The sequence below is a fragment of the Myxine glutinosa genome, chromosome 9 (genome assembly GCF_964187855.1).
Source record: "Myxine glutinosa chromosome 9, kmMyxGlut1.1, whole genome shotgun sequence".
NCBI lineage: Eukaryota > Metazoa > Chordata > Myxini > Myxiniformes > Myxinidae > Myxine > Myxine glutinosa.
Window position 1 is genome coordinate 120,316,120 of NC_136269.1, and position 22,406 is coordinate 120,338,525.

At 43.1% G+C, this 22,406-nt stretch overlaps 2 protein-coding genes across 27 annotated transcripts in view; both read right to left on the reverse strand.

Annotated features, from left to right (window-relative positions):
* The window catches only part of LOC137435016 (protein lifeguard 1), a 41,791-nt gene extending 33,195 nt beyond the window's left edge, over window positions 1-8,596 (reverse strand). For 3 of the 16 annotated variants that reach the window (XM_068128350.2, XM_068128348.2, XM_078784825.1), the window contains exons 1-2: window positions 6,196-6,354; window positions 157-382 (exon numbers count right to left, since the gene is read on the reverse strand). In XM_068128350.2, coding sequence (XP_067984451.2) covers window positions 157-382; window positions 6,196-6,339 — 370 coding nt within the window. In that variant the 5' untranslated portion in view covers window positions 6,340-6,354. Of the gene's footprint in view, window positions 1-156; window positions 383-1,990; window positions 2,088-6,195; window positions 6,355-7,640; window positions 7,784-7,887 lie in introns of those variants that run through there. The other 13 variants (XM_078784833.1, XM_078784830.1, XM_078784829.1 and 10 more) reach the window with 11 other exon arrangements.
* A 4,096-nt stretch (window positions 8,597-12,692) lies between these two features.
* The window catches only part of RALGAPB (Ral GTPase activating protein non-catalytic subunit beta), a 157,090-nt gene continuing 147,376 nt past the window's right edge, over window positions 12,693-22,406 (reverse strand). For all 11 annotated transcript variants that reach the window (XM_078784853.1, XM_078784852.1, XM_068128356.2 and 8 more), the window contains 8 exons: window positions 19,444-19,602; window positions 19,162-19,333; window positions 18,935-19,048; window positions 15,408-15,505; window positions 15,014-15,125; window positions 14,828-14,906; window positions 14,488-14,636; window positions 12,693-13,546 (listed from right to left, as the gene is read on the reverse strand). In XM_078784853.1, the coding sequence (XP_078640979.1) occupies window positions 13,368-13,546; window positions 14,488-14,636; window positions 14,828-14,906; window positions 15,014-15,125; window positions 15,408-15,505; window positions 18,935-19,048; window positions 19,162-19,333; window positions 19,444-19,602 (1,062 nt within the window). In that variant the 3' untranslated portion in view covers window positions 12,693-13,367. The remainder of the gene's footprint in view (window positions 13,547-14,487; window positions 14,637-14,827; window positions 14,907-15,013; window positions 15,126-15,407; window positions 15,506-18,934; window positions 19,049-19,161; window positions 19,334-19,443; window positions 19,603-22,406) is intronic.

The window sequence follows — 22,406 nt, forward strand, 5'->3', positions numbered from 1 at the left end:
TTTTTTTTTAAAACCCTTTCAAAAAGATAGCAATTTAGTGAAATCAACTTGTACGATCTACCTTAACTTGGTATAGATGACATGACCCAATGACAAATTGTATTTGAAACATACATTTACGAGGAACAGTGCAAATAGCCATTTGGATGTATTTACCTGCAGGTATTGAGCCTCCAGATCCCTGTGCATAGCTGTATGGGTGAGGGGGGTAAGCCGCACCTCCAGAAAGGCCCATTTCTGGAGAAGCCAGGCCATCGTGCATCATTTTTGGGCTCATGCCATAAGGTGGTGGTGGTGGTAGTGGTAGTGGTGGTGATGCAAGGATAGGAGATTCCTCTGCACAGTGTACTAATGGCTCTTTTTCAAGGGAATCCATTTTCACCTGAGGACAAAATAAATTGCACAATTCCAAATATAGTCCTGAACCAATTTTAATTTTCTATGTTTTCCTTGTGAAGTAGAACTCGTCCGAGACATTCACAAGATGAAGCTCTGTGCCAATTCTGTACATTCTACCTTCCATCTTTGTCTAGTTATTCTGATGCCAAAGACAAGGAAACAAAGCAATCAAGCAAACAAAACGGGATCATCACAATACTCACGCGTTTGGCCTAGTCACGGCGCGAGTAAAAATTCAACTAAGTTACTAAAACTGGTTGGGGCAAGTTGGGGGTTGACGAGAGAGAGAACAGAAAGTGAGCTTAGGTAGAAAGAAGAGCAACCCTGTGGGTGAGAGGACATATGGTGGCAGTGGAAAAGGGGATGGAGGCCTGATCTTAGCAAAATAGTGTGGATAGAGGGGTAAGTATTGTATAGGGTGTTGTTACCTACCGTTGTGGCAGAGAGAAGAGCTTGATAAGAAGTTGTATAAAAACCACCTTTAGAGGCCATTTTTCCCCGCAAGCGGGGGTTGGCCTTTTTCGGGGACCGTGGTTGTTGTTGTTTTTTGGTCCCCTTTTTGAAGCAATGTTTTACGGCCGGATGCCCTTCCTGCCGCCAACCCTTTTTGTCGCCTTTTTACGACAAACAGGGAATCTGATAAGTTGTATGAGCAAAGCAAAAAACAAACAAAAAAAAAAAAAAACACAACAACGAGCACCACATGGGATGTTAACTTGCCTAGCATAGAATGGGCTACACTAAAATGGGTAAATAAAAAAGTGAGAAATAATCTCAATAACTAATGTAAGGATGTTAACCAAGTTTGTAGAAGAGCTCACACAGGTAAATATTATATTTGATACCAGAGTGGTAAAACAAGTTGAGGGAATCACTGAATAAAAAGTGATCAAAACAGGGCTAGGATTCCTGTGAGAGTAGAGCCTAACGTCAACAAGGTATAATGTGATTTGTTGGGCTTATGGAAGGAATATTTGGAAGCGACGGGACAGGAGAATGTCAGAACAGGAACACTGGATCGTTGGGCCTGACGCTTCTACATCTAAAACATGTTGGTGGCTTCTCTATCTTACATCGCCTCCTGTATTCTCTGACTTCCTCAGTTTATTCAATCTCATGTGCTACAGGGCTTCGATATGGCGGTTCGCCACAGACGACTCCTCAATTCATACGCATGATCTTTTCTACCATTCCAAAGCCCACCCCTTCCTTTACAGGTTATTCTTCCGCCATTTTCCTCTCGACACTCTCCTTTTTTGATCCATGTCTATTTCATCTCCAATTTTCCCTTTCGGCAAGTGGTGTAGACTTGCCAGAGTGCGCTCCCGGCACTCCGGCACCTCAATCCATCCAAGGCGTAGCTTAGCTTTCATGGTTGAATAATCTGGGTCAAAGCTTGTCGCAAACCTTGGATATGTCAATATGTTGTACACTTTGTCTAGGGAGCGATATTAAAACAACAAATATTACAGGCAACACACACCAATATCAATTGCCGACTACAGCAAGGTCCAGAAGCGAGACAAACTTTCCAATCATTTCATATCCAGATGTCGTGAATTATCTTATATTTACAAAAAAGTATTCACACCCTGGGAGAAGTAACAGCATGGAAGGCTTTGGATGCCCACGACTAGTTGAAGTCTGGGTGGATCCGTGGTTTGGCTGTTCTTGTGAAGAATCTGAATGGCGATCACGTTGTACGAGCAAAGATAGGCCTTCTATACATCAATGACACGGACTCATGTTGGCAGAGCAGAGCAACATGACGTTACATATGTTAACATCATACCTATCTGCTCTTAGTCAGGGAATATGGCAAAAATCTGGGAACAAATTCCTTACCAAGAAATTTCTTCACCAATGTGTTTGTAAGGGTGTCCACTAACACATTTCAAAAAGTTTAAATTCAAGTCCCCTAGGGGAACCCGTGACAGGGGTCAACAGGGGTCAATTACCTTTTTTAAGATCAAATTTTTCTTATATTTACATTCTGGGTCACAGTATCCGACAGGAAGCATCAAAATTATTCAAAGTAGGCTCATTTTAAAGGTAAGAACATATCTGACATGGTGATACCTAAAACAAATCAATATGTTAAAAAGTTTACACAATTTTGAGGAAAAGAAAATAATTTTTTGTCATTTTTTGGGTAAAAATTAACTTTTCTGGTCTACAATTCGTCTTCTAGGTAGAAACCCCTTCGTTTCATTTTTCTGAAAGTTTCCAGCAAACTGCCCAAGATATGCAGCCTTAATGTATTATAAGTAAAACATTCTGGTATTTATAAAATTGAAACTATGAAAGGTCACTGACCTTTATTGTTTTCCCTTATTGTAACATAAATTGTAATAACCGTTACAGGTATTTTTCTTTTGTTACCCTAATTTTTTAACCCTAGCTTTTTCCTTTGTAGGGCAGTACAGGCTAGCAGTATGGACGTAGACATTATTCCTGCACCTCCGCTCAATTGCTTCATCTGTGAAGGCCCGGAGACGCCAGCTCAGAAGCTCGCACAGGCAACTCCTAAAGGCTACCCTACTCTGTTGGCGAGCAGATGTTTGAGCAGAGGGAGGATGAGGAATAGTGATTCTGGCCACAAGTGCTGGGTACAAACCCTCAACCACTTCCCCGATGTCAACCAGCGCATGGAGGAAGGTGCCAAGAAACATGGTCCACTCCACAAAGACCTTGCCAAAACTCGGATGAAGCGAGACGCTGAAGCGATTGGACTTGCCCTGAAGTGGTTGGAGGAGAACAATCCCTTCGACCATGATCGAGACAAGCATTTGCTTGTATCCTTCTCAACAGGATTCACGAGCACTGCAGATGACACAGTCAATGCTGAGAGAGCGGCTGAAGTAGGGAGGGAGATGCAGATAAAGCTGGACGGAAAGTCAGTGACATCGACCATGCAGGTGAAGTTCAAGGTACAGGCCCTGTCATCGCTCAGAAAGATTCCCAAGGTCAATGAGAAGAAGATTCACCTAAACTCACTCAAGTTGTTCAACCGACTGATAATTTTCGCCCAACGGCATATGACAGTCGAGACAAGCTTAAAGTATGAGCTGACTCCCTTCCCCTTGTCCTTGTTCAGCAACAAAGATCAGAAAATGAACAAGGCGAACAAGGCAGGCTTTTCCAAGACTAGCCTGAAGGAGTTGACCGATCCGCTTGACCTCACTGACCAAGCCTGCTCCAGTCTGGTGGTTGATGGCGGATGGCTTCTCTACATGGTGAAGTGGGAACAAGGTCAGACTTGGCAGGAGATTGCCGACAGTTACCTGAGCTATGTGCAGTGTCTCGGCCGTCGGTCTCAGAAGATCACTGTTGTCTTCGATGGCTATAACAGCTCGCCAAAAGATCACGACCACATCCGGCGTACCAAGAACTCCTGCTGTGATCTACAGATTCGACCGGATATGATACATTTGACACCAAAGGCAAAGTTCATGGACAACACTCATAACAAGAGTGAGCTCATCCATCTCCTCTCTTCAACATTCCGGAAATGTCAGATCACCGTGGAGCAGTGCGACAATGATGCTGACACTTCGATTGTGAGAGCGGCACTGGCTGCTGCTACAGATGACTCTGTTGAGGTCAGTAAAATTTTGTGTAGGTATTTTACTTACATCAACTACGATTACTTTTGATTTGTTTCTGTGTTGATAAAACAAAACAAAAAAACCTTGACATTGGCACATATAAAACTAATTAACTGAGTTAAATAAAAAAAGAAGAGGCAATGTTATTTTTTTTTAAATTTGGCAAATGCAAATGTTGTGCTGCACTGGGCATCAGTAAACACATGATCGTCATTTTTGTAACGTCAATTGTATTTTGATGTGCCACATTGTTATGAAAGTGCATTTATCCTCAGAAAAGAAGAGTAGCATAGTTAAATAACTTTTCAATTGTTAAGTTCACCGTGTTTGCAAAATTCAAGACGCTTTGCTCATATCTTATTCTATTTTCAGGTGCGGGCGGAAGACGCGGACGTGCTGATAATGCTGGTACACCATAGCTCAAGCACCAACCATCCACTCTTCTTAACCACATCGAAGGGCTCTTACGATGTCAGGAGGATCCGAGAAGCTCTCTCTGAAAGACAGAGGCGGTACCTGCTCTTTACTCACGCCTTCACCGGTTGTGATACGGTTACTGCAATCGGGGGCCATGGGAAAACGCCTCTATTTGACAGGTTTTGTGCAGGGGACATTGATGAACATATGGACATCTTCCTTGACGTACGGGCTACTAAGGACGTGGTGATCGGGGCTGGTATTGCGATTTTCCAGCACATTTACCATGAACCAGGTACTACTTTGGGTGCAATTCGATACAACATGTTCTCGCGGAAGGCGGCGGCCGGGCTGATCAAACCAGAGACTACCTCCAACAGAGGGTGCAGCTGCACAGCATTCTCTCCGTGCCTATTTCCAAACCCGGGACTGGATGCTGCTGCAGAGCATGTCTTTGGACCCCAGTGACTATGGATGGACGGTAGGGGGTCGTGGTTATGAGCCAGTTCCAACAGTAGACCCCATGGCTCCTGAGGAGCTGCTCCGGTTCACGACCTGCAATTGTGCTGGAGATTGCAGCAACCGGCGGTGCAACTGCAAGAAGAATGGTGTCAAGTGTATCTCAGCATGCGGAAGTTGTACAGGCATTACATGTATGAACTGTATCCCTGATGATGTAGAGTCTGGAGAAGACTCAGACCTCGACTCCTGAGGTATTTGACATTGTGGAGCAGTATTGATTTAAACCCTTACACGAAAGCGGACGAACCGATGGTAAACCGATTCCGGATTCCCAGTAACGGTTATTACAATTTATGTTACAATAAGGGAAAACAATAAAGGTCAGTGACCTTTCATAGTTTCAATTTTATAAATACCAGAATGTTTTACTTATAATACATTAAGGCTGCATATCTTGGGCAGTTTGCTGGAAACTTTCAGAAAAATGAAACGAAGGGGTATCTACCTAGAAGACGAATTGTAGACCAGAAAAGTTAATTTTTACCCAAAAAATGACAAAAAATTTTTTTGTTTGCTCAAAATTGTGTAAACTTTTTAACATATTGATTTGTTTTAGGTATCACCATGTCAGATATGTTCTTAGCTTTAAAATGAGCCTACTTTGAATAATTTTGATGCTTCCTGTCGGATACTGTGGCCCAGAATGTAAATATAAGAAAAATTTGATCTTAAAAAAGGTAATTGACCCCTGTTGACCCCTGTCACGGGTTCCCCTAGGGGACTTGAATTTAAACTTTTTGAAATGTGTTAGTGGACACCCTTACAAACACATTGGTGAAGAAATTTCTTGGTAAGGAATTTGTTCCCAGATTTCTGATAATATTCCCTGACTATCTGCCATCAACTTCAATACTCCCGGGTGTTTATCCGGTCAAAAAGCTTCATCTTCTTTCGGCAATCCCACCCCCCCCCCCCCCAAAAAAAGACACCAACGGATGTCAAAGACAAAATAACTAATACCGAAAGACCGGATGCCAAGTTTAACACCCATCTGAGGGACGACACACACATTTATGAATCACTCTGCGTGTAAACCACCTGCAGATGAAATAAAATATGACAGTTTATAGCAGGGTCGGGGATACAAACCCAGGGTAGACGGAAGATCTGGCGACGATGTCACGGCCAAAATTATTGCAGGGTTCCAGTACCTCAACATTCAGCACTGTATACACCACTGCTTTGAGCCAACATTCTTGCTGTGTTTGATCTCACTGTATAACTCACCACCACCACCACCACCACATACCCTCATTCTTCCTCGAAGCGCAACTCGTCGTCTCTCGATACTCCACTGTTGCTTTCTCCTGTTCTCGGCTGTCCGCGAATCATTCTCGCTCTTCCATGAGCCTCGACGTTGCAAAAACGAAAAACAAACAGCACAGACATCCATGGGCTGAGGCAAGGTTCATGAGGTTCAAGGATAGAAACATGAGGTTCAAGGATAGAAACGAGGTTCAAGGATAGAAACATGAGGTTCAAGGATAGAAACATGAGGTTCAAGGATAGAAACATGAGGTTCAAGGATAGAAACATGAGGTTCAAGGATAGAAACATGAGGTTCAAGGATAGAAACATGAGGTTCAAGGATAGAAACATGAGGTTCAAGGATAGAAACATGAGGTTCAAGGATAGAAACATGAGGTTCAAGGATAGAAACATGAGGTTCAAGGATAGAAACATGAGGTTCAAGGATAGAAACATGAGGTTCAAGGATAGAAACATGAGGTTCAAGGATAGAAACATGAGGTTCAAGGATAGAAACATGAGGTTCAAGGATAGAAACATGAGGTTCAAGGATAGAAACATGAGGTTCAAGGATAGAAACATGAGGTTCAAGGATAGAAACTTGAGGTTCAAGGATAGAAACATGAGGTTCAAGGATAGAAACATGAGGTTCAAGGATAGAAACATGAGGTTCAAGGATAGAAACATGAGGTTCAAGGATAGAAACATGAGGTTCAAGGATAGAAACATGAGGTTCAAGGATAGAAACATGAGGTTCAAGGATAGAAACATGAGGTTCAAGGATAGAAACATGAGGTTCAAGGATAGAAACATGAGGTTCAAGGATAGAAACATGAGGTTCAAGGATAGAAACATGAGGTTCAAGGATAGAAACATGAGGTTCAAGGATAGAAACATGAGGTTCAAGGATAGAAACATGAGGTTCAAGGATAGAAACATGAGGTTCAAGGATAGAAACATGAGGTTCAAGGATAGAAACATGAGGTTCAAGGATAGAAACATGAGGTTCAAGGATAGAAACATGAGGTTCAAGGATAGAAACATGAGGTTCAAGGATAGAAACATGAGGTTCAAGGATAGAAACATGAGGTTCAAGGATAGAAACTTGAGGTTCAATTCGTATTGTTTTGATCAAGGGTGAAAAGCTTGTCTACTCTTGTGACCGAAACTGCTTTGGGATATTTTTTGACAAGTAAAACGAACTTAAATCATTTAAATTAATTTTAGTTTCTCTTCACATAATTCACTAAATGCTAATCATGTTAAAAATGACATTCACACAATAATACTGATACAAACAGTCATAATCGATACAATCGCTATTTAACCTTAAAATAGAAGTAATAATTCATGTTCATGGCTTTCAAAAAAATCATAAAGCTGGAATTTGTGACAAAATATACTATTTATAAACCATTAACTTAGTAACTAGTCAAACAAGTTTACCTCACTCGTGTGAAGAGGTAGATAATTTAAAGGGAAGTTACACCAGACGCCAACGTTGCCGAACGAGGAGTTTTGTTTGTTTGTTTCACAACGTTTCACAACTGTTTTTCACAACGTTTTTCACAACTGTTTCACAACGTGCGCTGTTGGTTTAAAACAGGATAACAAAACAGAATATGAGGGGTGAGAGGTTAAACCGGTTAAATCGACGGTAACAACTAAAACAAGGTGCCAAAGAAAATTTTACCTCAGAAATACGACGACCACCAATGGAGCAGAAGATCCTCGTTCGATCCCAAAAACGCTAATTATTCCCTCTCACGAACACAAACCTCACAATCTTCAAAATCCTCACAATCAAATCACAAACACAACCGATCTTCACCTGCACTCACAACCGAAACTAACCAATTCAATGCAGTGAGGATTGAGGAAGTCCAAAACACGCACTGACAGAAAACGAAACATACCTCTGACGTCATTACGTTACGTGATACCTCACGCGCTAAATTGAAGCTTTCGGATGGCATCGTTTTTCTTGCAATTACTTTTCATCTTACAAGCATATGTAAGAGTCTATTCACGAGAAGCACCCTCAACTTTGAATTTCAATGCTTCTCACATGACAGTTTTGTTCGAGGTGCACGGACATGCTATTTCTTCATTACGTCATCACGTCTCACGTGACAGTTTTGTACGAGGTGCACGGACATGCTATTTCTTCATTACGTCATCACGTCTCACGTGACAGTTTTGTACGAGGTGCACGGACACGCGATTTGCTCATTACGTCATCACGTGAGCCACGAACGTGGCTTGTTTATACGTCCGTAACTCGTGTCGTATTTTGCTATCAAGGCTATCTATTTACAACATGGTCAGATATCAAAATGGGGAAAAATACATACAAGGAAGAGAATGCGTGGCATCGCAGTTGTTTTGCCGCTATGCATTGTGGGATGGAATTCTAATACGCCCGTACTTCCGCATTTCGACGAGCTGTGCGATTGCCGATTAGATGTAAACAATGCATTCTGGGTAATTTGCGACACGCGACGTCGGTTTTGTTTGTTTCTCCCTGCTTGGGTTTGTAGGAGTTGCGGAAAACGAGAGGGTAAAAACTACTTGACTTGTTCAAGGCTCCTTTATTTCCACAGAACTAAAACCCGACCGGAACTCGTCTTTTTATATCCCCAATGACTTCCGCCCGATACTCTTAAAGGGGCGTGGCTCCAACACCCGAGCGCAAGCCACGCCCATACCGTCAATAGACCCACTGGTCCCGTGCCAGTGAATTATGCCTCTATGGGGTATCCCCCACAGGTTTATATCATTAGGATTTAAGTCAAGGTGTCCCACTAATAATAATATGGTGGCTAATACAGTAATACTAACAGGAAATACCGTTACAGACCGAAAAATCACTACATTTTCCATGGAATTTCTTTAGGGTACTATATGATTCATTTCAGAAGGGTATGTCCCGCGATGAAGCTAACTCCAAGGGCCTTTCACTCACTCACCGCAGGCAGGTTGGTGGTCTATCCGTCTTCTACCGACTCCTCTCTAGCCTTGCCCCCCCCCCCCCCCAGCTCTTTCTGGGCTCTGTCCCCCAAATATTCCTACAGGTCGCACAAGATCTGCCAGCAACCCTCTTATGGTTAAACTGCCAAAATCAAGACTCTCTGCTCACCTTCACTCTTTCATTCCTCTTTTCTCACGCCTCTGGAACAAACTCCCTCACTCTCTTCAATCCCACTCCACCCTCCAGGTCTTTAAAACACCTGTTCACCACCATCTCTTATCTTCCCCCATCCAAAACCTTGATCTTTTCTACCCCCGCTAATTTCACCCCAAATCCACTTTTTTGAAATACCAACTTCTGTCCTGGGAGTCTTTGGTCCCCTTATGTTTTATACTTCTCCCACCCCCCCTTCCCACACCTCCTCTCCCTCCCACACATCTCCCTGCTCTCAAATGTTGTGTTTGTGTGCTTCCCCTTCTCTCCCCATCTTGTCTTCCGCTCCCTCTTTTTATATATTTTGTTTGTCTGGTTGATTTGTTTGTGAAATAAATGTTAGCTCTTTCACGAGCCTCGAATCAGTATACAAAAAAACAAAAAAACAAAAAAAAGGTAACCGTCAAAAACTAGTGTATTAAAACCGCACTTGGGGGCAGTAAAATTTGACACGATTTTCTGAAAAATTATTGTAAGTCACATGTCCTTCAGGTGTTATATCATTTTCTATCTCTATATAGTGTCTATAGAAAGTCTACACCCCGTTTCAAAATCTTCACCTTTTGTTGCCTTATAGCCTGGAATTAACTTGCATTAAATCAGACTTTTTCCACCTTTATTTGCAGATCGTCACCCACAACTTCCAAGTGAAAAACAAATTCTACAAATTTCAGAAAATTAATTAAAAATACAAAACTACAACATCTTGGTTGGATAAGTGTCCACCCCCCTGAGTTAATACTTGGCAGAAGCACCTTTGATTACAATTGCAGCTGTGAATCTGTTGTGATAGTTCTCCACCAACTTTGCACACCTTGATTGGTCAATATTTGCCCATTCTTCTGTACAAAACTGGTCAAGCTCAGTCAAGTTGCGTGGGGAGCATTGATGGACAGAAATCTTCAAGTCATGCCTCAGTTTTTCGTTTGGATTTAGGTCGGGGCTCTGACTGGGCCACTCAAGGACATTTATCTTTTGTTCCTTAGCCACTTCAGTTTCACTTTGGCTATGTGCTTCTTTCTGGTCATTGCCATGCTGAAAGGTAAATTTCAGCTTTCTTGCAGAGGGCAGCAGGTTTTCCTCTAGGATTTTTCTGTATTTTACTCTATCCACTTTCCCTTCTATGCTGACAAGTGCCCCAATCCCTGCCGATGAGAAACATCCCCATAACATGACACTTATCCAACCAAGATATTCTAATTTTGTATTTTAAATAAATTTTCTGAAGTTTGTAGAATTTATTTTTCACTTGGAAGTTGTGGGTTACAATGTATAAATAAAGGTGGAAAAAGTCGAATTCAATGCAATGTAATTCCAGGCGATAAGGCAACAAAAGGTGAAAATTTTGAAAGAGGGTGTAGACTTTCCATAGGCACTGTATGTGTAAATTAAATGTTTCATGTTTTGGTTCTATAAATAGTGATTTCCAATTGATACATCTAATTTTTAGCTCACCTGGAACGAAGTTCAGGGGAGCTTATGCGATGGCGCGTTGTCCGTCCGCCAGTCCGTAAACACTTGAAACTTCTTCTCCGAAACCACTGATCTGATAGGATTGCGACCAAATTTGGCACAAATGATATTTGTTGTGTTGTCACCAAAGTTTGTTCACAGCATTAAAAAACATCGGGGTCTAAGGGTGGTCAAAGTGGATCCAGGTTTGACCCCCTAAAATAGGAATTTGCTTTTTCCTCTGAAACTACACACAATATTTCGATGAAACTTGACCACAACCTTTATCACCCGTGATGTACCGAAGTTTGTTCATGGCATTCAAAAAATCTGCCCCTTTCTATGGGGGGCGGGGAGGGGTGCCCCCCAAAATATGTATTTGCTTTCTTGTCAGAAACTACACACACAATTTCGATGAAACTTCACACCATTAATCACCCATGATGTACCAATGTTTGTTCAAGGCATTATAGAAATTGAGGTCTTAGGAGGTATATGGGGTTGGGGGAGGGGGGTTTTCCCCCAAAATAGGTATTTTAAAAAATTGTTTAAAGTCTTATGATTATGTTAGTATGATTCTACATGCTTCCCTGTCTTCTAGCAACCATCGATATTGGTTTAAAATACCCTTAGTCGGTGCAGTATACTGTTTATTCTACCAGGTGAGCGGCAGGGGTATTGCCCCTATATTTATGTCACAGGAGGGTGACAAAGATCAAAATAACACTGCAAGTAGGTGAAAGATTTATAAAGACAGGGTGCGTGAATGTTACTAAATGGTCTCTTTATAATATTTACTTTTATTTGTTGCAGACTGAAGCTGCACAATAATAGACTGGACACTTTGTATTATTTGTCAGAAATAAGCATCTGAGGCCTTAAAGTGCCCCTTGGCCAGTAACAATCCAGAAGCATCTGATATCTCTGATCATTTTCTTCAACATATTGCTGACTTGTTCCACAATCAACCTTTGGATGGTCACATATCAAACTAGAAATACTGTTTTAAAATGATGCTCATTGGGCAAGTTTTATATTCTAACTTTGTCAATCAATGATTGCCAGGTCTTCCGATCACATTTTGCAATCACTTGACAAAGTGTTAATCACAATGGCCAAACGAGTCTCCGAACTGACCTTGAGAACCAAAGAGCACTTCAACAATAATTCTCAAGTGATATGTTAATGAGAAACTGGCAGGATGGATGGAGGTACGCACACACTCCGCTCTCAGCTTTCTAACCTGGGTTTGAATCCTGACCCAGCTATAAATCATCATCCTGGTGTTTAACAGGCAGGGCAATTTATCAATGTGGGTGCCGTCCCTCGGATGGACATTAAACTGGCGGCCCGTATGTCGACATTAGTTGGTGAATGTTAAATATCCCAAATTGACTGATTACAGACACCTTGAACCCCAATTAAGCACTTTTATTTGGTATTATAAAGAAAGCTTTCCATAAACATCACACTTGATGCCTATTTGCCATCTTATTAATCCTCTTTCAGCCTCTAATGCCCATTTGACCCTTCCCATGTTATATGCCACACAAATTGTTAGGGTTGCTTTCAAAACTAGAAAGTTCATAGAACGACTTACACCATGGTCCTGGGGGGAAAAAAAGACGGGAAGAATCTTTTAAACTCTCTTGTTTGTCTGAATGCTGAATCTCACAGCTGCTCTGCCCTCAGGGCATGAGATGGCATAAATATTTTCCCCAGTATTGCGAAACGGAAGGGTTTTGAAAGTGCTAAAAAGGCGATTTGTGTACTACAGTGTTCAAGTATACAATTCAACTGAAATAAAATTAAGATACAAAAGGTTGCAGATTTTTTTTCAGTTCACCACCGTTGATGCAGCGTCTTTTACACCACCTTGTTTAATACATTACATTAGTTCTTCGTGACTGTTGTTTGTGTCCATTATGACGACATTAGAAACAGTAAGTTTGTTTGACTACCAGACAGGCAAACAGACTAAGTTATTTCACTCCTCTTAGCACGTATGTCCGGGACGAGATTCCATACAATTTCAGAGCCAGTACTGCTAAATGACTACAAGTTCATGTTCGAATTCGTGTTCAAAATTTATAATTGAAGTGAAGTTGTTCCTCCATCATAAACTAATATCTGTAGACAGACAGATAGTCTGAACCAACCAATTGCTTCTACCCACTTTTCGCTTCACATGCGTATGGGTTAACTACCACCTCTTTAACCTTTAACAATAATCTGAAATAATGAGCAAGAAAAAATAAATATGGAATAAACCCCTTAAACTTTCACATTTCAAAAAACAGGGAAGCTGAAGGGAAATAATAGTTGTATCAAAACATTTGACTTTATAACTCAAGCTACCAGGTATACAAAGATAAGTCATTGCAGCCTCGTGTTGAATATACTGTGGTTGCAAGTCCATTGCATTCTTGTACAATAACGAAATACATTTACATATGTTTATATTGGAAAAGCAAGCACGCAAATAAAATTCAAATAAGCACAATCGGGAAGGAGGTCAGCACGGCATTGAGGAAAAGCTAGCCAAGGGTAGGGTAGAAAAGAGAAGCGAAAAAGTCTGGTTCCAGAAGGCGGCTGCGATGTTTGTGGATGAGATCTGTGATCTTAACCTTGCGGCGGACGTGGGGTGGACTGTGAAGATCGCTTTCCAAGCGTCGCCGACGACATGCGTTTACCGCCGTCTGACGCACCAACAGGCCTGCGGAGAATAATCACGTTATACAGGAAAAACCTATAGTCACCTGTATATTGCCAAATAAGAAAATCCTGTACTATGTTGTCATTCCTGCCAGGCAAAAGTGGCCAAAATAAATTAAACAAGTTTTATAAATTACAAAACAAAACAAAAAGTTACAAAAAGCACACAAATTCTAAGCTCGATTTCCAGAAGCCCATTCAGTAGGAAAACCTGTCATTTGAAATTTTGCATTTGAAATGCATTTGTTTTTTTGATTGAAAATTTGATTTGTTTGAAATTTGATTTGGCATCAGGAAGGGCATCTGGCCATAAAACATTGATTGGCCTAAAAAAATGGCCTTAAAACGATCATTCATTCATTCATTGTAGGAGCTAAGCAAATGGGAACCCTGTACAAATGATAAGCCAGCATATTAAGTAGGTGGCTGCATTACAAAGGTCATTTTTCTTTTTTATATTCCAATGATGGCATAAAGTGAGTAACTGCATGATCCAGACTGATATCAAAGGTAATACATTTCTTAAGCGATCACATTAAAAATGGCATTCACATTGCCAGATGGTAGAAGAGTGGTGAGGACAATGGACTGGCATTCCAGAGGTTATGGGTTCAATTCCTTCTGGAAACAGCTAGACTCAGGAGAATTGTCACATCACGATTGGATTGTCAAAGAAAGACCTGGCTGGTTCATTAGGCCCCCATGTATGAGGTAATCAACCGGTTCTGCCTGGTCTAGTTTCCGTGTGCTTATGTTCCAAGTTTTGTGGTCCATTCTTAATGCCCTTAGGGCAATTTGGAATCGACACAAAAATGTCATTCCCAATCCTTTTCAGCATCCATCATGGTTGAAGGCAAAATGCCAAAAATTAAGAAGCCTTTACCTCTGCCATATCAGGATGACATGCTTCTAACTTTTGAGAAAGGCTTGGTGATCAGTTACCAAGAGCACGGCGTGTGACCACCATTCCATCCACCAACGGGGTTGCCATGGCCAGCCGAGCCGCAGGTCCGGCGAGCCGTACTCGGAACAAACCGGTGGCCAGGGGCTGCATGAACACCACTGGAACGTCTCGCTCTGAACATGACGACCTTGGGTGTGGGATTGAGCACACAGTGACAGAGAAAATGTCAGGCCTTGGTTTGGAGTTATTCCTAAACAACGAGTTGGTGCTTTATATATGCACTGATAAATCGGGATGAAGTAATCTTGTATTTAAATAACATCCTTCAGAGTCCCAGCTGCCCACAATATACTTTTTTTTAAATGCACACGCACACACCTCACTGATGTGGTGCTGCCAGGTAGTCCTTCTAATCCAGTACCCGTCACTGCCAACAGTTCTGTTATCGGAAAGTGCTCTACATCATAACAAGGGAAGAGAGGGGGATTACATAATTACATAATGTAATGCAAGAAAGAATGAAAAGGAAAGAAAACCATTTACATTAATATCAATTCCCCTCACCAATGTCATCATAGCTCTCGACCCACACCACGAGGACTTTGGTTTCTGGGCCGAGTGAAGGAAGAGCCTTCCCGACTGCTGTCGCTCTCCTTGCCCATGCTTCAGCCCCTGCCTGAATGCACCACAAGGAAGCCACGTCCAAAACAAAATAATACATGTAGAAATAACTCGGTGAGTGCTCAAAAAGACAGCAAAGGAGTGCCGAGATATGTGCATTGTGCAGGTGAGTGAAAGAGAAAGCGAGATAGAGATCAAGTGGAAGGCAAGATTGTTTTGAAGGCATTGTTTTGAAGGCATTGTTTTGAAGGCATTGTTTTGAAGGCATTGTTTTGAAGGCATTGTTTGAAGCCTGGCATATCTGTTATAAGGGAGCGGTTGGGGGTCAAGTTTATACCATGTTTTCTGCCTGCGTGTCACAAGTGGTAGTTGATGAAGGTTGCCTCAGCGTCCCCCGACCTGTATCCTCCTCTCCGAGTACAAAGTCTCTTCCACCTGCACACAAACGGTTGCGATCAGCGTATCGCTTTGTCTAAAAACTCACTCATTACAATACCTCCACACCCCCCACAAGCAACTATTTTATATAGCTTGCTCAGCAGCGCCACACCATTCTGCAGGTTAAAAAAAACTTCTTATAAAGCCACTGATTTTCCATTTCAAAGTGAGCTGCCCTGGCAGAGGGTGGAACAATTTTACAACGAGCCGCCCCGTGGGGCGGAGCAGTCTGGGTCTGTGAGATGGTGCCGCCTACAGAAGGCCAATAACGCGATCCGTCACCCATGAAGGCTGTCCCAGAGGAGGAAAAGGCCATGTCCCTGCATGTGCGAGATAGATTAGAGTTGAGCATTTTGTTACAGATAAGAAGGCATCCCTCCCTTCTTCATCTCCTGGCCTCCTCATCCCCATACATTCTTCCACCCCGAGTCGGACTTTGTCCTGTGTGACATTAGCTTGCAGCAAAGACCAGTACAGCTCGTGCCTCCCTAAATTCCTCGACTGTGTTCCCCTTTGTGGTTTGAGTCTAGTACTGTCGGCGCCATAGCATGGAGTAGATTTCATTGTAGACAAGTAGTTTTTCTTTTCTCATTCCTATTTGTCTGTCGACTGCTTTGTGCGTTCCATATTTATTCATCGCAAACATTCTATCCTTTATCCCAGAATACATTGTAAATGAACCCTTTTAATTAAAATAAATGTCTCCACACCATTTGGCCCTCGCGCTACTGATTTCGGATTTCATTTGGGCAATCCTTGGGGGATTATAATAGTAATCGGACGCAATAAATTTCAACATTGTTTCGGCCGTTAGTGGATGTCATTGGCCTCCGGCTCAGAGAGCCTGCATCAGCAGACCCTTTGAAGAGACAATATTTTCACTGAATTTTCAACAGTCGGGTGACTTTCAAAACGATTTTCACTCTTAAACGATTGCTAGATGGAGTGTTATACAGTATTTAGCACCAATAAATTACGATTGAGATTCATAGCAATGCTCATACGAAGCAGCTGCAATTGACATGGCTGTGGTCATGCTCTGGCTTTAAATAGCATGGACAGTATCCTTTGTCCATTGAATTTTGGTGTATATATTTTTTTCGCTTCTGACATCAAATCCTTCCTCTTCTCCAATGGCTTGCTCTCGCATCATCACTTTGGATTCAGGCCAGGTCATTCTACTCTGGACATGCTGCTTCTGCTCCCTCAACAATGGATGGAGGTCCTTTATGCCAAACAGGAAATCAGAGCTGTCTCCCTTGACATATCACGTGCCTTCGATATGGTCTGGCACCCCGCTCTGCTCACCAAACTCTCCTCCTATGGTATCCATGGAAATCTCCACGCATGGCTTGCGGACCTCCTCTCTGGTTGAAGTCAACGTGTGGCCCTGAATGGTTTTCTCACATCTCCCCTTCCTGTTTAGGCTGGAGTTCCCCAAGGCAGTATTCTGGGCCCTGTGCTTTTTCTGATATCCATCAATGATCTCTCTGACTCTCTGGGAAATCCTCTCTATCTCTTTGCTGATGACTCCACTCTCTGCCGCTCCATACCTCATCCCTCAGATCGGCAGTCTGCAGCCTTCTCACTCTCTGCAGACCTGGACAAAATCACAGACTGGTCAAACAAGTGGAACATGTCTTTCAATCCCGACAAATCTCACACTCTTACGATGTCTCTCCGAAAAGACCGACTGGACAACCCTCCCATTTACTTTCTCAGTAATCCTCTCCAAGAAGTTCTGTCACTCAAGCTTTTGGGTCTCACTATCTGCCATGATCTTTCCTGGGAAAACCACATTTCCAAGCTGGCCTCTAAAGCCAGTCACAAACTGGGCATCCTCCGTCATGTGAAGTCCTTCCTTGGCACACCTGAGCTCCTCACCACATACAAGGCTTTCATCCGCAGCTCAATGGAACACTGTTCTTCCCTCTGGGCTGGTGCTCCTGCCTCCCACCTAGCTCGACTTCACGCTGCTGAAACCAAAGCTTTCAGAATCATTGGAATCTCCCGCGATGAAGCTAACTCTGAGGGCCTTTCACTCATTTCTGTCCTCCACCGACTCCTCTCCGGCCTTGCTCCCCCAGCTCTCTCTGTGCTTTGTCCCCCAAATATTCCTACAGGCCGCACATGATCTGCCTGCAACCCTCTAATGGTTAAAGTGTCAAAATCAAGACTTGCTGACTTTCTCTTTTTTTCTTTCTTTCTTTCTTTCTTTCTTTTTCTCTGTCTCTCTCTGTCTCTCTCTCTGTCTGTCTGTCTGTCTGTCTGTCTCTGTCCGTCCATCTCTCTCTCTCTCTCTCTCTCTCTCTCTCTCTCTCTCTCTCTCTCTCTCTCTCTCTCTCTCTCTCTCTCTCTCTCTCTCTCACTCTCTCTCTCTCTATCACACACACAAAAGTCAAAGTCTCTCTCTCTTTAAAACAGCTGTTCACCACCATATCTTATCTTCCCCCATCCAAAACCTTGATCTTTTCTACCCCCATTAATTCACCCCCAGATCCACTTTTTAGAAATACCGACAGCTTTCCTGAAAGTCCTAGTAGTGTCCATGAGTTTTGTTTTTTTTAACCTCTCCTTTCCCTTTCCCTTTCCCCTCCCCCCCCCCCCCCATGCCCCCATGCCCCAAGCCCTCTCCCTCCCACAGATCTCCCGATGTCCCTGCCCTCAAATGTTGTACTTGTGTGCTTCCCCCTCTTGTCTCCCGCTCCCTTTATCATATGTTTTATGTGTTAGTTTTTCTTTTTGTGATCAATGTTAGCTCTTACACGAGCCTCGATCTTGTATACAAAAAGAAAAAAATATGTTATGGTTATATTTACTATATTATTATTATTATTACGAAAACGATACACTACTGTATTAAGAAACCTGGGCTAAATTTGTCCGAAGCGGTCCGAAGGTGAGGAAAAACGCATAAGGCCTATACGTACCGTACCATATTGTTGGAAGAGCCGTAATGTCTATGCTTTCGATATTTGATGATCATTTTAACAATCGGTTTGTTTGTGTTTCACACTGAATGAAAACCGTGAAGGTAGAGCATGGTGATTGTGATATATGACAGGTTCGACGATATGTTCAGCATGAACGGCATATACATCAAAATGGCGGTGGGTGGAGAGCCAGCCTCCGTGCTGCCGTAATGACATCAGACGTATTCACATCACGCTGTCATGTGACCAGATCCTCAGATCTGATTGGTATACGTGAGGGGACATTCATACATACATACATACGGACGGACAAACAAACACTGTTCTAGACGGCTTTGTCCTTTGGGCTACACCGTAAAAAGAAGCTTTTTCATCGCCTATAGTTTTAATAGAGGATAATTTGGAGAAAACAGAAGGGTTGAGTACAATAAGAAGTTTAATTGAGAATGCAATAGGAAGTTGAGTGTGCAAATAAGATGCAAGTACTTAGTACCATTCTGGGAGGCTGTAGGCACCACAAAGGCCACTTCGGTAAGTGCATCAGCGAAATAGAGCACCTTCCGCTCACCATTAAACACCGCCCCACCACTGCCTTCCAGTGGATCACCTAGACATCATTCACATGGCAGACCTCAGCACTCGCTTAAGATGCCAAACATGAAGCATCAAATATACATCCTTCAACAATCCTCAAAAAAAAAGAATAATAAAATCGCACACCATTGCTTTCAGATGGAAAAGAGGTGCCAACATCTTCAGCTGTTTGCCAGCTTGTAGCAACGTGTCCGCTCCAGCCGGGATGCTGGCCAAGCACCACAGGCCAGCCGAGTGAAAGCAGAAGCTCCAGAAAGGCCCCTTGAACAGTACTAGCTTTCTCCACATTCGACAGGATCTGACAAACGAAGAAAGGATAGGGAGCAAAAGTGGAAGGTGAAACCCATACATACAAAGTCTGCCAACATGCTGTGGGCCATGGCAGCACAGTGCTATTAACCCGTTCACCTGGGCAGCCTGTGTCTGTCCTGCCCGGACATAGAACACAAAGACCGTGTCGCAAGGCCTTGTTGGAAGTGAATCCAGAGCCGCTAGGTCTTGACGGAACCCAGGCAGCGTTGGTTCCAGCGCGACCAAACTTGGTGGCAGGCGGCTGTTGCTTGGCTCCTAGGTAGAGAGATAAAATTAAGGGTATGAAAGCAATGATGGAAGTTTACAAGGGAAAGTCCCGGAATTAGATCAATCCCCTTACACATATAAATCTATATTATTATACGTGAAGGGGTAGATGAGATACATCGAGTAGTGTATGTACTTCTGTATGCTACTGTCTAAGCTCTCTTCACATTTACCATCGACAGTTTTGAACTTTCTCCTACAGTTTGTATCGGGAGAGTGGGGTCACACCAGGAAGAATAGACTTGGGACATTAGTCTTTGCTGCCATGGGTGGCTCTACGAAGATACAATGCCGAATTCCAAATACATGGAATTCCAAATACCTGTGGGCAGCAGGGCAACAGTATCGCACCAAATAACAGGGTGGCGCCCCTGCCCCCTATCTCACACCTTCCTCAGCTTGACGCCATGGCAACCAACGCCTTCAAGATCATGGGAATCTCACACAATGAAGCCGAGTTTATGGTTGAAGGTTTATCACTTTCACAAACAGGTTGGTGGTATCTATTTTCTAGTGCCTTCTTTCTGGTCTTGCACCCTCTGTTCTCTGCTCTCACCATATTCTGTCCCGCCCCCCCCCCCACCCCACCCCCCTTTCACGCCTCCCAATCACAGTTTACACAGGGTGCACATGGTCTGCTAGTAATCCCCTTCTGGTGAAACTCCTAAAATCCAGAATCACTGTTCACCTCCACTCCTCCGTTGCTTTTTCCCACCTGTGGAACCAATTCCTTCAGTCTCGTCAATCTAACTTTTCCATCCAGAGCTTCAAAACCGCTGATCACCACCATCTCAGGTCATCCCCCATCCACAACCATGATCCTTTCTACCCTAATTCACCCTCCCAAGCCCATCTCCTGGATTCCAATTGTGTTCTTCCACTTCTGTGATTGAGAGTTTGGGGCCGTATCCATATTGTTTACCCTGTGTCCTTCCCAACCCTCATTATTCCCGATATCCCTTATTTATCCAAGACTCCCTCTTGTCCAGCGGATAGGTGCAATATAGAAACGAATCGTGCACTTTTTGATAAAAGCATCAAACTTGGTACACATATTCAGTAGGCCATAAGAAACAAAATTAGATATAGTGTCATCCCAGTTTTGGCCTGTGATTGCTATGGCGGCCATCTTTCAAAATGGCCACCACATGACACTAAAATACCACATAACTCAGCAACCATGAGGCCTAGGATCTTAATTCTGGTGTCTATATATAGGTTTTGGGGGTTATAGAAATCAAAGAAGGCAATATCGAGTATGTGTGGTTGAGTATCGAGCCTGGAGCAGCAAAAACATTTCAGGAATATGCACACGATGTCTTTCTGCCATATGTAAATTCTAAGCTACAAAGAGCTCAGAGGGTTGATGTTGTCTGGGATGATTACAGGCCAGATTCATTAAAGGCACAGACCAGAGAGAAGAGGGAAAGGAATCCGTCGAAGGGTTGAGCCAAAGACTGCAGTACCGAAAAATTGGCAACAGTTCTTGCGGCTCTCTGACAATAAGAAGGAACTGTTCTCATTCCTCAGCAGAGAAGTTCTCAACATTCAAACAGAGAAGCAAGTAATCAGTACGCTGAATGAGGATGTTGTTTGTCGCCAGCCAAGAAACACGGGAGGTTTATCCACTTGTACACATGAGGAAGCAGACAGCCGTATGATGCTTCATGTTGCTGATTCAGCTAAACAACACAACACTGTTCTCATCCGTACTGTGGACAGTGATGTAGTTGTTCTGGCAGTGTATGTATTTAAAAAGCTAGAAGTGACACTGTATGCTCTATGGGTGGCGTTCGGCACAGGCAAGCATATGCGCATGGTACCAGCTCATGATATCTCAGCTGCAATTGGTCCTGAGAACTCCATTGCCCTTCCAATGTTTCACGCCATTACTGGGTGCGATGTGACCCCTTGCGTTGCTGGCAGAGGAAAGAAGACTGCTTGGGATACATGGAGCATGTGCCCTGAGGTTACAATGGAGTTAATGAAGCTGATGGAACAACCACAAATGTCAGATGTTGATGCTGCTATGGATGTTCTGGAGAGATTCGTCGTACTTCTTTATGACCGAACAAGTTCTAAACACCATGTTGATGAGCTCAGGATCGACCTATTCACACGGAAAGGCAGAGCCTTGAGCAACGTTCCACCGACCAAGGGTGCTCTACTTCAGCACACTAGACGAGCAGTATACCAGGCCGGTCACATCTGGAGGCAGGTGCTTGAAGCAAAGGCTACGCCTCCACAACTGGACGGATGGGGATGGACTCGTAGTCGTGATGGAAACTGGGATGTTCTTTGGAGCAGTCTTCCTGAAGCCAGCAGAGTTTGCAGATAACTTATTTGATGCGGTTGTACCAAAGGCTGTCGAACAAACTGCAAATGCACAAAAGCAGCTCTGCCGTGTACAGCTTTATGCGAATGTGGGGGTTCTTGCCATGATTAGTTCATGTGATATCTGGCATTTCACATTTGATGGTAAGCCTAACTGACTCATGGCACATTGGTATCTACAACAATAAGTAACTTGGCTGCGTATTCGTTTTGACTGTTATTTTTTTATAGCACTATAAGTTAGATTTACGGTACAAAAGAAGAAAACCACCTTTAGAGGCCATTTTTCCCCGCAGAGCAGGGGTTGGCCTTTTTTGGGCACCGTGGTCCCCTTTTTGAAGCAATGTTTTATGGCCGGATGCCCTTCCTGCCGCCAACCCTGTTAGTCGCTTCTTGCGACACACAGGGAATTACCAGTGAACTGGTCCTCAATTTTCCGACCTCGGAAGGATGACAGG